General features: G+C 40.9%; 1 protein-coding gene across 1 annotated transcript; it reads right to left on the reverse strand.

Annotated features, from left to right (window-relative positions):
- Positions 1-340: 340 nt before the first annotated feature.
- LOC121876129 (zinc finger BED domain-containing protein 5-like) lies at positions 341-1616 on the reverse strand. Its single transcript, XM_042381066.1, has 4 exons — positions 1593-1616; positions 1199-1456; positions 879-1046; positions 341-745 (listed from the first exon to the last, which is right to left on the reverse strand). The coding sequence occupies exons 1-4, from the start codon at positions 1614-1616 to the stop codon at positions 341-343; spliced, it is 855 nt and encodes a 284-aa protein (XP_042237000.1).
- Positions 1617-16769: the final 15153 nt, after the last annotated feature.

Consider the following 16769-nt stretch of genomic DNA (forward strand, 5'->3'; position numbering starts at 1 on the left):
ATAAAATGCAGATGAAAAGAATAGCCTTATTTTATTTCAAGGTTGACAATCATCATTATCTTATATTTTGATAGACTTACATGATTTACATAACTGACGTCACTAGACTAGAGTGACTACTAGACAAGCCTCACAGCAAACTTGAATTTGGTTGGGAAAAAGTTCATATGACCTCTGCATATTTTGTCACAGCTCAATGGGAAGGCTGACATTGTTTCCTTTCAGTCAGGTGACTGATCCGAGGTTGTGTCACTGACAGTGCACATCTCATGTCCGGGTCCACATCCAGTCGGTTCCGGCTTTTACTCTTTATATGTAGAAGGGTGGAGAAACCAGATTTTCATAAATAGGTAGTTGAAAAAGGCAAGAGGACTCGAAGTGCAATCTCGCTAACTTTTGGGTATGACTGATACATTGAGCACCAGAATACAGTCAGAGATCTTTCTTCATAGAGATCTTTGGCAGCAGAATCATTCTTGAGATCAAGAAATTCGTCCTGAACATCATTGGGAAGGGCAGCAATATCAAGAGTGCCAGAGAAAGGATTCCTCACCAATTTCCCATCTTCCTCCTCGAATTCTGGGAAATACTTTTTGAGCTCACTTTCCAAGGATTTCAGGTGCTGAGTGATTTCAGTTTTGAGTGATGGGTCAAGCAGATGATCTTCATTCTTATCAAGAACAGTTGAAAGGTTCTCAAACATGGCAGCATTTCCTGCATTGACTTTCCTTTGCCAATTCTGGAGCTTGGCAAGAAAATGCACGAAGACAATTCATGAGGTGAAACACATTTCTGTCCTTGCCCTGCAGCTTGAGATTCAGCCTGTTTAGCTGCTCAAATATATCTGCTAAATATGCAAGACGTGGCTCCCACAACACCTCATTGAAGTGACTTAATAGATCATCTTTCCCTTGCACTTCCAGGAACAACTTAAGCTCTCCCCGAAGTTCAAACACTCGATTTACAACATTGCCCTTGGAAAGCCAGCGCACTTTGGAGTAAAAGAGGAGGGCTTCATGCTCTGAATCCATGTCTCTACAAAGGTTCTGGAAAAAGCGAGAGTTCAGATCTCCAGCTTTCACAAAGTTGACACATTTGGCCACTGCCTCCAGGATCTAGCAAGTTCATCAGGGAGGGTTTTCGACGCCAGTGAAAAACGATGGATCATACAATGGATCCCCTTGGCATTCGGATCTACTTCCTTGACACGCTTCTGGAACCCCGATTTTGATCCCAGCATCGCCGGAGCCCCATCCATACAGACTCCACAACAATTTTCCCAGCTGATCCTGTTAGCTGTGAAGAAAGAAGACAGCTTTTCCATCACATCTACAGCTGTTGTGGTGGTCTCCAGCTGTGTACAGAACAGATATTCCTCCTTGATGTCACACAAGAAAACATACCTCACAAACACGAGTAGCTGTGCACAAGAACTCACGTCCGTTGACTCATCCAGCTGTGTTGCAAACACCAGTTGGAGATAATTTGATCTCCTGTATCACTTTTTCCTTTATGTCATCTGACATTTCATTAATTCTCCGTTTCACTGTATCGTTTGACAAGGAAATTTGTTAAATTTTACGTTCACTTGCCTCTCCAAGAACCCGTTTGACCATTTTTACAGCACATGACTTAATTAAAGTTCACTAATTGTATGAGGCTTCTTTTGCTTTGCTATTTCGAGGGAAACCTCGTATGATGCCTCAACTACACTGACGGTCTGTTGTTGGAAGGCACCACTCTCGTCCAGTTTCTGTTTTCCCAAACTCCGTTCATGGCGCCTGAAGAAATTGGTGTCTCTCCGCATACTGTGGATGGATCGTCATCAGATGATGCTTCAGCTTACTCATAGAATCGTTCCCCAGCACTTTGAAGCACAGGACACACTGATGTTTCTCAATGCCATCAGCGAGGATTGACGTAAATCCGTAGTTAATGTATCCATCGATGTACTTCCTCTTCTTAGCAGCACTAGTAGCCATCACAAATCTAGAGAAAATAAAGAAGACAGAATGTCAGAACAGACAAACAGACAAGTGATAAGACTAAAGAATGGTAAAGAAGGACAGATAAATAGGAAAAGAGTTAGAATGGCAAACACACACACATTCACATACATAACACGTCCATGCTCTCACACATAAAGCACATACAGTCATACACAAACATACACACAGGTAAACATTCACACTCAAGCTAGCAAGCTGAAGTGTACTTCCTGTAAGCAAGAACACGCCTCCTTTGACAAGCACTGCCCAACTTGGAAGAATGAGAAGACTAGTGAGTCACACCAATTTAGCGGTTCAGAGGCAATACCCTCCACTGTTTACGTGATGGTATCCCAGGCCAGACTGAGATCATTCGGTCCTATCACCACTTGCAAAGGGAGGACACACGGACACGTACTGAACAAGTCAGTTCAGCAGCTCGGTCCAGCGCCTGTCACACAGACAGGGACTGGACCTGTGAAATCTTAAATAATCCGTAAAAAAAAAAAAAATGCACTAGAGTATGTAAATATTAAAATTGTATTGTCGTTATGATTAAACAAAATGGCAAAAAAAGAATGAAAATTCTCTTCTGCCAAGTCAAAATAAGTAATACAAGTTTTGTTTAATTCAGATTCCCAACATTATTTGGAAACGTACAATTTATAACAGCTCGCCGTGGCTCCCTTAGGGGCCATGGCCCCCAGGTTGAGAACCACTGACCCTAACCCCATCCCATCATCACACCACCCTACCCCAACATTCACACACCCATAGCACCATCCATAATCATCCACCATCACCAACTCCATCCCAATATCCTACCTATCCCTGTCACCCTCCCACCATCCTCTCCTATCATCCACACCTACCCCTCATCCATCATCCACACCTCTCCCCTACCATCCACATAACACATCCCATCATCCACCACCCCACATCACCCTCCACACCCCTTTCTACATCATCCACCTATCCATCCATCATCCTACATCCCATCCTCCACCTATCCCATCTCACCATCCCCTACCCATCCACCATCCACCCCCATTCACCATCCATCCATCCCCCATCCACCATCCACCACATCCACCACCCCATCCCATCCACCATCCACCACATCCCACCACCCATCACCCACCCCATTCCCTATATCCACTCCGTACCCCATCCACCACCACCTACACCATTCCATCATCCACACCACCCCATCTCACCATCCACATATCATCCCATCATCCACAACACCATCAACCATCCATCCTCCACTTCCCACCATCCACCATCCCCTCACCCCATCTCACCATCCACACCACCATCCATCCACCCCATCCCACCCATCACCATCCCTACCCATCCCAATCCCATCCCACCATCCACCATCACACCACCCACCACCCCATCCCATCCACCATCCCTCCACACCACCCATTCCACCTCCGTCCACCCCATCCACTATCACATCCCATCCATCATCCACCTATCCCATCCACATCCATCCCCCCACCCCATCCATCCACCACCCCATCCACCATCCACCTACCCATCCCACCATCCACCATCCCACCACCACCACCCCACCCACCATCCCATCCCATCCACCCATTCCACCATTCCCCCTCCCATCCCACCCATTCCACCATTCACCCACCCATTCCATCCATCACACCCCATCCACCATCCATCCCACCCCATTCCACCATCCATCCCACCCTCCATCCACCACTCCATCCACCATCCCCCCATCCCACCATCCATCACCCACCCCATTCCCATCCATCACCCATCCCATCATCCACCACCCCATCCACCATCCACACCATCTCACCATCCACCTACACCCATCCCCCATCCACCATCCACCCCATCCACACCTACCATTCCCATCATCACCCATCCCCATCCACACCCTCATCCATCCACCCATCCACCTCCCATCCCCATCCACACCACCCATCCCACATCCACACCACCCCATCCCACCATCCACACCACCCCATTCACCATCCACCACCCCATCCACCATCCCACCCACCCATCCCATCATCCACTATCCACACCACCATCACCACCACCCCATACCATTTACCCACCCCATTCCACCATCCACCCCATCCCACCACCCATCCACCACATCCACCATCCATCCCACCCCATCCCACATCACCCTCCATCCCACCATCACCACCATTCCACTATCCATCCCACCCATCCTATCCATCCCACCCATCCCATCATCCACCCCATCCCACATCCACCCAATCCTATCACCACCCATTCCACCATCCACCTGCCATCCACACCCACCCATCACCATCCATCCACCCCATCCACCATCATCCCACCCATCCACCATCCATCCCACCCCATCCACCATCCACCACCCCATCCTACCACCACCCACACAATCCACCCCCCCCCACCATCCACCACCATCCCACCACCACCATCCACACCACCCCATCCACCATCACACCACCCATCCCACCATCCACCCACCCCATCCCACCATCATCCACCCCATCCCCTGCTCCACATCACCCACTACCCACCACAACCCACGTGACCACCATTCGTTTTCTAACACTACACACACTGGTTACGTCTTTGTCTTACCTCTACTCTGTAATATTTGGCTTCATGTATTTGGCTTCATGTTGGCATTATGGTCATGTATTTGGCTTCATGATTTCCACTTCATGTATTGGTATTCTTGTATTTGGCTTCATGTATTTGGCTCATGTGGCTTCCTTCATGTATTTGGCTCATGCTTCATGTTGGGCTTCATGTATTGGCTTCATGTATTTAGCTTCATGTATTTGGCTTCATATGTTGGCTTCATGAATTTCACATATTTATTTTATCCCATGTATTTGGCTTCTGTTGCTTCTTCATGTATTTCTGTTTTATATAACATTTTATCCTTGCCTCTGTAATATAGTGGTGGGCTTCTGGTGACGCTTATTTACCTGTGTCTTATATAGTTTAATTGGATCACCGAAGATAAATCAGCTGTACCTGGAGGTTTAGGTTGGGGTTATGTCGAGTTATTGTTAGGTTAGGTCAGGTCAAGGTCAGGTCAGGTCCGGTCCTATTGGGTTGAGTTATTGTTAGGTTAGGTCAGGTCAGGTCAGGTCTGTTGGGTTGAGTTATTATTAGGTTAGGTTAGCGTTTGGTTGGGTTAAGTTAGTCCTAAACGTTAGGATATTTAATCTTAAGATGAAATATGATTGTTGAGAGGGCTATTCTTCAGGTGATTCGTTTCTCTCTGTGTCTGTCCGTATTATAGTATTTGCCGATGAACCTCCTCCTCCCTCCTCCCTCCCTCCAGGTGTATAATATGAGGGCTGTAACTTATCTATCGGCTTGTGTCATTATCTAATCAGTGTGTACCACAATCCATCAGTGTGTACCATTATCCTTCAGTGTGTACCATTATCCATCAGTGTGTACCACAACCCATCAGTGTGTACCATTATCCTTCAGTGTGTACCATTATCTATCAGTGTGTACCATTATCTATCAGTGTGTACCATTATCCATCAGTGTGTACCATTATCTATCAGTGTGTACCATTATCCATCAGTGTGTACCACAATCCATCAGTGTGTACCATTATCTATCAGTGTGTATTTGTCATGGTGCCTTCATAACACTAAAATCTCATGGGAGAAATATTTAAGAGTGGAAATAAAAAATAAATCACTAATTAAGCGTAAAAAAACGTTAAAAAAATAATGAATCTTGAAAATGCAAAGAAAAACTATAGATAATTCTCACACTATATACACCATCAACTCTTATGTTATCCTGACGTGTTATACTGATGTTATTTATATAAAGACAGTTATCGTCTCACACTTACAGTATTCCTCACCTCAACACCATATAATTATGGTACCTTGAATGAAATAACCTGTTATCATCATCATCATCATCATTATCATCAACATTATTATTACCTTATCACCATTATCGTCATCATCATCATCACTATCATCATCATCATCATCATCATCTATAAGCAACATGTTCCTCGCCTATCTCCTTGTTTCACCCTCCTTTTTGCCATTCTCTTTTTCCTCTCTTCTCCTCACTTCTCTTATTCTTGCTCTTTTTATCTTTGAATTGAATTGAAACAGTTAATTTAGCCAGAAAAACACAGATACAGAGTGGATAATAATAACAATATTAACATGGCTGAGCCAGTTGAGAACCTGAGCTCTCTTTGAGGCACCTGATATATATTATACATTTATCTCAAGGAAGTATTTTGTAACATTTAGTATCATCTGGAATAGTACAATAGCATGGTGGTAATAAGAACATCTCATAATGTTACCACGGTTATCACTTCAATATTTATTTATTTTATTTTATTATTATTTTTTTATTTATATATACATACATATACATATATATATATATATATATATATATATATATATATATATATATATATATATATATATATATATATATATATATATATATATATATATATATATATATATAAATTACAGTGGAATTGAAAAACATAATTATAATGGGGGAGCAGTACAACCTGGTTGTGCAGTAGTAAGGTTGAACAGGAGGACAGAGCTGTCAGGATTATATCTAGTTGGCAATTATGTTTATTGCAATGGTAATTACTTATTTATTTACATGATAATTTCTGATAAAACGGTTTTGATGGTACAATAAAAGCAGATACTGTAAATATAGTAAGTGTTACAAGAAATATTATTACTTCGACAATGGATATTTTTTAAGAGATGATTTAAAGGAAGGGGGCGTAGTCTTTGCTCGGATGTGTGGGGGTAAGTTGTTCCACACCTTCACACCGTGATATTTTATGGAGGTCTTGGACTGAGAGGAGCGCATGGGGGGTGGTCTTAGTAGCTCTGGGTGCCTTAAGTTGTATCTCTGGTTATTCCGGAACTGGAAATAATTATTGTCAAGCAAGTGATTGATAGATTTGTAAACAAAGAGGGCATAGCAGTAGGTGTTAATATCTTCGAATTTTAAAAATTTCATTATAGCAAATTTTTCGTTTGCGTGATCTGTTTTTTTTTTCAAGTAGGTCATTGTCCGTACAACTCTCTCTTGTGCAGTAACCAGAGATTGTGTTTTTGAAGAGCCAGAGGCCCCCCATAGTGTGTGACAGTGTATCAGGTGTTGGTAAACAAGATCATGATAGATTTCTTTCATTGCTGTGAGAGTGAGTGACTGTCGAGTGTGATGCATGATACCGCACTGTTTATTGATTTTACTGTGAATGGCTTGTACAGTATGTGGTTTCTCCATTCAAATTTCTCATCACCAATAACTCCGAGGAATTTAGTATTTTGTTCGCGTTTGAGGACTATATTACCAAGGTACAGGGGGTCCAAGTCTGGGGGTAAGTTTTTTCCTTCTGTGAAAGATCGTGTAGTGGGTTTTCTCAAGGTTTAAGGTCAGTTTATTACATATTACCCAGGTCCCGACTTTAGTTAATTCATTGTTCATAGTTCCCATCAAGGAACGGAGGTCTGAGTTGCTGGCATAGAGATTACTATCGTCTGCAAATAAGTTGTATTTTATGAGTGAGCTGGCGTGGACTATTGTCGTTTATGTACAACAAAAACAGTACTGGACCGAGAATGGAACCTTGGGAGATGCCATACAAAATTGGCGAGGAGTCAGATTGGTGATTATTTTAGCAGACATACTGCTTCCTGTTGGAAAGATATGAGGTAAACCAATTGTGGGACAGGCCCCTAACGCCGTAATGTTCACGCTTTGAAAGGAGGATGGTATGGTCGACTGTATCGAAGGCTTTAGAGAGGTCCATGAATATACCGACTGTGAACTGACTGTCATCAAAGGAATTTAAGATGTCATTAGTAAAGGATAGCAGAGCACCCTCAGTCGACCATCTAGCTCTAAAGCCAAACTGGGAGTCTGTAAAGATGTTATTGGCATTGCAGAAGGAATTTAGTCTACTTCATGCTAGCTTTTCCAGTATCTTACTCAAGGCTGGGAGGACTGATATGGGCCGGTATTCTTGAAGAGACCTTTGTCCCCAGATTTTTTATATGCCGGGTGGACTTTAGCAATTTTCAGTTTATCCGGAAAAACACCACTAGTGAAGGAGGAGTTACAAATGTGTAGGAGAACAGGTCGTAATAAGTGGGCTACTTTCTTAATGATGCTCATTGGTATATTGTCTTCGCCTGCTGCTGCATCTTTGGACATTTTTATGATGGCCAGTAATTCATCTGCTGTGACATGGGATAAGAATAGCGCATTTTGCTGTCTGTTTTGCAGGTAGACTCTAAATTCCTTATGGTGATCAGGGATGCTCTCTGCAAGATTTTTGCCAACATTAATAAAATATTCTTTGAAGTGGTTGGCAGTGGGGGAGGGTTCCGTTATAACTGAATCATTTATCATAAAAGCTGAGTGGGGGGCCGAAGGCTGAGTGTTCCTGCTCTGAATAGAATTTATGACATTCCAGGTTTTCTTACTGTCGCCTGATGCTGACTGGAGCTTATTTGTATAATAGTTACGTCTGGCATTTCTAACTGCTTGAGTTACTCTTTTTCTGATACTTCGGTAAGCATCACCGAAAGTTATGGGTCTTTTTGCAAATTTCCTCTGGAGTTTGTGTTTTTCCTTTATCATTATCTTAATTTCGCTTGTGATATAGGGTTTGGAAATGGATACAGTTTTCACTGACTTAGTCTTGAGCGGGAAGCATTTATCAAAGCAAGCAAGAGAAGTTACAGCTGTTCACGTTAGGGTTGTTGGAGGCATAGACAAGATCCCAGTTAGCATTCATTAGGTTGTTTTCAAAAAGGAGCCTGTTGTCGGTGCAGGAGTCTCTGTATTGAATTGAGACTCTACTAGACCTTTCAGGTCTTGTGGCTGTTTTATACATGGCAAAAACTGGGAAGTGATCTGAGATATTGTTATAAAAAATTCCACTTGCTAGATTGTTAGGAGTGTTGCTAGTCCAGATATGATCTATCACAGTGGCAGAGGTGGCAGTTACTCTAGTGGGTTTGGTTATAGTGTTGAAGAAGAATTTAGAATGACAGGTAGCAAGAAGGTCTAATACTGAGGTGTCGGTTTCTGATTTTAATAGATCAAGGTTGAAATCTCCTGTGATGTAGCAGTCTATCCTCTCTGAACTTATGATAGAGATAAGCTCCGAAAATTTATCAAGAAAATTCCTTACATTAGTGTGGGGTCTTCTGTAGATTATTCCTACTTGGATATTTCCTGTCTCGTTACGTAACTCAGTGAAAACACTCTCCATGAACTCCTCCTGAACCTTTAAATCATCTCTTACAGAAGTGTTTTACTTAATATCAACATATAGGGAGACACCGCCACTGTGTCGTGACGTATTGACGCAGTGTCTATTATAATTAGGAATGTTATACAAATGTTCAATATCGTTAATGAGTTTGGTCTCACAGAATCCAAGTACATCAAATTTGTGGGCAATAGAAGATAAACACTGATCTAAAAAGGTATCTAGATGAAGGGGAATACTGCTGATGTTATGGCTAATTAAGGAGAAGGAATGAGGTAGTAGGAGACTAGAACTAAACTCGGGGGAGTCAGGAAAGTAATAGTTACAGTTTGGGTTGGTGTTTGGTAGTCTCTCTCTCTCTCTCTCTCTCTCTCTCTCTCTCTCTCTCTCTCTCTCTCTCTCTCTCTCTCTCTCCTTCCTCTCTCCTTCTCTCTCTCTCTTTCCCCCACATCAATTTTCCTTCTCCCCCCTCTCTTGTTCCTCCTCTATATTTTCCTTCCCCTCCCCTATCTCATGTTACCCTCTCCCTACTCCTTCTCCCCTTCACCTTACTTGTCCCCCTATCCACCCCCACCCCCCCACCCCCCGACGTTGGTCTAGGGTTGTGGTGGTGGCGGCTGGGCTACACCGCCTCCTCGCCACCGCCGCCACACTACTAACACGACTCAAATTGCTGATGATCATCTACAATGGAAGTTTCCTGCACGCTGGTGTGGCTGCTGGCCTCACCACCTGCATGCAACTGTTGTAAAAAAAAAGGCTGGTGACTTGTGTTGTAAATTGATTAACAGCATTGGTTGGTTTTGGGAAGTGTTTGTTTATGTGTAGGTGTGTGTGTGTGTGTGTGTGTGTGTGTGTGTGTGTGTGTGTGTGTGTGTGTGTGTGTGAGAGAGAGAAGTTGTTGATTTTTGGGTGTGTGTGTGTGTGTGTGTGTTTGTTTGTTTGTTTGTTTGTGTGTGTGTGTGTGTGTATGGGTGTGTGTGTTTGTGAGTTGTTGATTTTTTTTGTGTGTGTGAATGTGTGTGTGTGTGTGTGTGTGTGTGTGTGTGTGTGTGTGTGTGTGTGTGTGTGTGTGTGTGTGTGTGTGTGTGTGTGTGTTTTGTGAAGTTGTTGATTTTTTTGTGTGAATATGTGTGCGTGTGTGTATTTGTGTGTGTGTGTGTGCGTGTGTGTATTGTGTGTGTGTGTGTGTGTGTGTGTGTGTGCGCGTGTGTGTGTGCAAATTTGTGATTGTTTATATTCTATTTCAGTTTATCCTAAAATCAAAACAAATTGCTATACTCAACACAATATCTCAAGACGAAGAGTTATAACACAATCTCCGGTGTTATCGATAAACTAAGACTTTATATAAAACATTCTCCTCCCCCATAATAACCTCCAATAACCTTCACATTACACTAAATTTACAGTTCTAGACGATGTCCACAGTATCTAAGGATGCGTCGTGGTGTAATGCATGACTCGGGATTTAGAAAAGTTATTGAAAATTTAATTTTCTTGTATCTTAAAATGAAAGAATTCACTTAACTGGATGACTTAAGGTAAAAACACAAAATTAATGTAAACAAAAAATATATTTGAAAATTTATAAATATATACTTTCACTTAAAGCCAATGAGGAGATATAATTAAGATAAAAAGAGTTTCCGTCTATCTATCTGACTTTGGTAAAAAAAAAAAAATAATATATATATAATCCTCTACCTTGCTTCTAGATATACTGTATATCTAGTTGACTTATAGTGTCTATTTATTTTTATACTATTATTGTACAGTAAATCAACCAGATACGTCTTAATTTTTTTCGCTATCATAAGTTACGAGAAAATAGAATCATCCTAAGAATGTGTATTAATGTTACCCCCAGATTATTATCCGCGACATAAAAGATTCCTCCCCAACCATCATCCAACGATTTCCTATTGAGAATTATGGTCAGGAACGTAGTATCGATTTATTTTCATTTTAATACCGACCAGACGACAACAGCTGATGCGGGTTTATTGTAACTTGCTGAATTGGGTTTGAGTTTTTGGACTCGTCTTATCTTGTGGATCACTCGCTTAGTTATGGTCTGATGGCTCGAGTGTTTTAATGTGTTGACTCTGGGAGGTGAGAGAGAGAGAGAGAGAGAGAGAGAGAGAGAGAGAGAGAGAGAGAGTAAAACGATAAGAACAGAGTGAGACAGATATAAAATAAAAGGTAGTGAAGAGAGAGAAAGAGAGGTAGATAACAAGGGCAGAAAAAAAATAGAACAAAGATTGAGAGAAAGAAAGAGAAAGAAGATACAGGAGAGAGAGAGAGAGAGAGAGAGAGGCATTTGTATCTTTATTTAAAAAACTAAACTTTTTCGTTGTTATTCTAGTTTAATTTCTGGGTTTTTTATTAACACCAAAAGAGGGAGATATAGGCCTATATATTTTTTTTCTTCCAAATAATTAACAATTAATCGCCTCTACATTAATTCCGGGTTTATTAATTTAACCTTTGGCATGGTCCAGTACATCCCGTCTTGATTTTTAAATATTTTTTGGGGACATTCTAGGTTATATTCCTTGATTAAAAAAAAAAGTTATGATGATTCAATAAAAAAAACTTAATTATTTTCAAACCTAAAAGTCAAATTATTTACCGGAGAGAAGTTTTTATTTTATCTTCCTCAAGGTAAACAAGGCTGGTTCATTGCCTGTGTTAAGCTGCACCTTAAAAAGAAAATCCCTGACACTCAATAAAATCCCTGACACTCGTAAAACATCCCTGACACTCAATAAAATCCCTGACACTCGTAAAACATCCCTGACACTCGATAAAATCCCTGACTTGTAAAAATCCTTGACTTATAAAAATATCCCTCACACACACACACACACACACACACACACACACACACACACACACACACACACACACAAATCCACAAATATGCCAGACACGCAAGACATAACCAAAAAATAAAACAAAACCAAACATCCTGACATCCAAAAACATCCACAACATTCAAAACATCTAAAAACATTCTAAAAGTCAAGCCAGGAAAGGCGTGATAAAAGCTTCCTCAGGTTTTTAACAGATATGACTTGTGAATGAAAATTAGCACACCGTATCTGACAAGAAGCAAGCGTGCGTGGGAAGTCACCTTTATCATCCACGACTTAAGTGACTCTCACCCTATCATTTACATCATAAGCATTTAAGGTGATAATATGAATTAGTCATTTACCAAAACCTAACGTGAAGGAAGTCGGTATAAACTTTCCATGTGTTTATTTTTGGGTATTATATCGATACTCATACCGTGGATCCTGATTCATGTGAGTTTTTGTTCCGTTGATGTTTTCAGTTCTTGGTTCATGTGAGTCTTTGTTCCCTCGTTCATTTGGATCTTGATGGATGTAAGTTTCGGTAGACTAGCAATTTTGTTTCCAGGTTCTAATGTGATTTTGAAATAACGGCTGTTTGATATTCAGACTCTCTCTCTCTCTCTCTCTCTCTCTCTCTCTCTCTCTCTCTCTCTCTGTCTTTACGAAAGGATTAAAAGCTAACATGAAAATAACATTAAAAATCATCATCAAAATTATCTTAAGACTCGAACTTAACTCTAACTAAGAGACAAAAATTAAGGCACAGAATCTCTTAAGAAAACATCAAGTTAACATTATTAGGTATTTAAGTGAACGTATCCAGATAAGGTATATATATTATAAGTGCCATTTAGATGATAACTTGTGTTCTTTATCGTAAGTCAAGACAATTTGGTGCATTTTTATATCTTACGAGAAAAAAAAATCCACCGCAAGAATAATATATTTGTGTATCTGGACTCTGGGGTCGTATTCTCAAACTTTCTTGCGTTAAATTGCTTCACTAACTTGGGGCATAATAGTCGCATCTAATTATGGTAGAGTCTGAGAGCAGTTTGGTCGTCTTTTTGGCTACTTAAAATGAGTCTCTCTCTCTCTCTCTCTCTCTCTCTCTCTCTCTCTCTCTCTCTCTCTCTCTCTCTCTCTCTCTCTCTCTCTCTCTCTCTCTCTCTCTCTCTCTTCACATGTAAGGAGGGAAGAGGAGTAAGAGAGAGAGATGTAGTAGTAAGAGTAGGAAAACAATGACAGGGAAGGAGAGGCTGAATGGTGAGTGTAGTGAGGGAGGGAGGGGAGGGAAGGAGGGAAGGGAGGTGGAGGGTGGAGGGGGAGAACCACAGCTGTCTGGAGAACTTCCGCCGGGAGGTGCAGCAGGTCAGGGATCAAGGGTCGTGCAGGGGGGGAGGGGAGGGAGGAAACGAGGTCCAAGGTAGAGAGACAACAACACGTCTCGGACACGTAGCGAGGCGTGTAGGAATGGTGTCATAATATCCTCCTCTTCTCATGGAAATACAGGAAAAAGTGCAATTTCAGGTACAGATATAAATACAGGTAGATACTGGCACAAATACAGGAATACACATTACAGGTACAGGCTCAGTTGTACCTTTACCTGTACTTACACCTGTACTGTTATTAGCCCCACTTCCTGTATTTTCAACTGTATTGGCATTTGTACTTGAAATCGTGCCTCTACCTGTATGTGTAATTGTACCTGTAATTTTACCTGTACCTGTAATTATAGCTGAACCTCTTACCTGTCCCTATAATTATACCTGAACCTCTTATCTGTACCTGTAATTATACCTGAACCTCTTACCTGTACCTGTAATTATACCTGAACCTCTTATCTGTACCTGTAATTATACCTGAACCTCTTACCTGTACCTGTAATTATACCTGAACCTCTTATCTGTGCCTGTAATTATACCTGAACCTCTTATCTGTACCTGTAATTACACCTGAACCTCTTACCTGTACCTGTAATTATACCTGAACCTCTTATCTGTACCTGTAATTATACCTGAACCTCTTATCTGTACCTGTAATTATACCTGAACCTCTTACCTGTATCTGTAATTATACCTGAACCTCTTATCTGTACCTGTAATTATAACTGAACCTCTTACCTGTACCTGTAATTATACCTGAACCTCTTATCTGTACCTGTAATTATACCTGAACCTCTTATCTGTCCCTGTAATTACACCTGAACCTCTTACCTGTACCTGTAATTATACCTGAACCTCTTATCTGTACCTGTAATTATACCTGAACCTCTTATCTGTACCTGTAATCATACCTGAACCTCTTACCTGTATCTGTAAATATACCTGAACCTCTTATCTGTACCTGTAATTATACCTGAACCTCTTACCTGTAATTATACCTGAACCTCTTACCTGTACCTGTAATTATACCTGATCCTCTTATCTGTGCCTGTAATTATACCTGAACCTCTTACCTGTACCTGTAATTATACCTGAACCTCTTATCTGTACCTGTAATTATACCTGAACCTCTTACCTGTACCTGTAATTATACCTGAACCTCTTATCTGTACCTGTAATTATACCTGAACCTCTTATCTGTACCTGTAATTATACCTGAACCTCTTACCTGTACCTGTAATTATACCTGAACCTCTTACCTGTATCTGTAATTATACCTGAACCTCTTATCTGTACCTGTAATTATACCTGAACCTCTTACCTGTACCTGTAATTATACCTGAACCTCTTACCTGTACCTGTAATTATACCTGAACCTCTTATCTGTGCCTGTAATTATACCTGAACCTCTTACCTGTCCCTGTAATTATACCTGAACCTCTTATCTGTGCCTGTAATTATACTGAACCTCTTACCTGTACCTGTAAATATACCTGAACCTCTTATCTGTACCTGTAATTATACCTGAACCTCTTACCTGTACCTATAATTATACCTGAACCTCTTTTCTGTACCTGTAATTATACCTGAACCTCTTACCTGTCCCTGTAATTATATCTGAACCTCTTATCTGTGCCTGTAATTATACCTGAACCTCTTACCTGTACCTGTAATTATACCTGAACCTCTTACCTGTACCTGTAATTATACCTGAACCTCTTATCTGTGCCTGTAATTATACCTGAACCTCTTATCTGTGCCTGTAATTATACCTGAACCTCTTACCTGTACCTGTAATTATACCTGAACCTCTTATCTGTACCTGTAATTATACCTGAACCTCTTACCTGTACCTGTAATTATACCTGAACCTCTTATCTGTGCCTGTAATTATACCTGAACCTCTTACCTGTACCTGTAATTATACCTGAACCTCTTATCTGTGCCTGTAATTATACCTGAACCCCTTATCTGTACCTGTAATTATACCTGAACCTCTTATCTGTACCTGTAATTATACCTGAACCTCTTACCTGTACCTGTAATTATACCTGAACCTCTTATCTGTCCCTGTAATTACACCTGAACCTCTTATCTGTACCTGTAATTATACCTGAACCTCTTATCTGTACCTGTAATTATACCTGAACCTCTTATCTGTCCCTGTAATTATACCTGAACCTCTTATCTGTACCTGTAATTATACCTGAACCTCTTATCTGTACCTGTAATTATACCTGAACCTCTTATCTGTCCCTGTAATTATACCTGAACCTCTTATCTGTACCTTTATACCTGAACCTCTTATCTGTACCTGTAATTATACCTGAACCTCTTATCTGTACCTGTAATTATACCTGAACCTCTTATCTGTCCCTGTAATTATACCTGAACCTCTTATCTGTGCTGTAATTACACTTGAACCTCTTATCTGTCCCTGTATACCTGAACCTCTTATCTGTACCTGTAATATACCTGAACCTCTTATCTGTACCTGTAATTATACCTGAACCTCTTATCTGTACCTGTAATTATACCTGAACCTCTTACCTGTACCTGTAATTATACCTGAACCTCTTATCTGTCCCTGTAATTACACCTGAACCTCTTATCTGTACCTGTAATTATACCTGAACCTCTTATCTGTACCTGTAATTATACCTGAACCTCTTATCTGTCCCTGTAATTATACCTGAACCTCTTATCTGTACCTGTAATTATACCTGAACCTCTTATCTGTACCTGTAATTATACCTGAACCTCTTATCTGTCCCTGTAATTATACCTGAACCTCTTATCTGTACCTGTAATTATACCTGAACCTCTTATCTGTCCCTGTAATTATACCTGAACCTCTTATCTGTGCCTGTAATTATACCTGAACCTCTTATCTGTCCCTGTAATTACACCTGAACCTCTTATCTGTACCTGTAATTATACCTGAACCTCTTATCTGTCCCTGTAATTACACCTGAACCTCTTATCTGTACCTGTAATTATACCTGAACCTCTTATCTGTACCTGTAATTATACCTGAACCTCTTATCTGTCCCTGTAATTACACCTGAACCTCTTATCTGTACCTGTAATTATGAACCTCTTATCTGTACCTGTAATTATACCTGAACCTCTTATCTGTCCCTGTAATTATACCTGAAACCTCTTATCTGTGCCTGTAATTATACCTGAACCTCTTATCTGTCCCTGTAATTACACCTGACCTCTT

The sequence above is a fragment of the Homarus americanus genome, unplaced genomic scaffold (genome assembly GCF_018991925.1).
Source record: "Homarus americanus isolate GMGI-L3 unplaced genomic scaffold, GMGI_Hamer_2.0 scaffold34921, whole genome shotgun sequence".
Lineage (NCBI taxonomy): Eukaryota > Metazoa > Arthropoda > Malacostraca > Decapoda > Nephropidae > Homarus > Homarus americanus.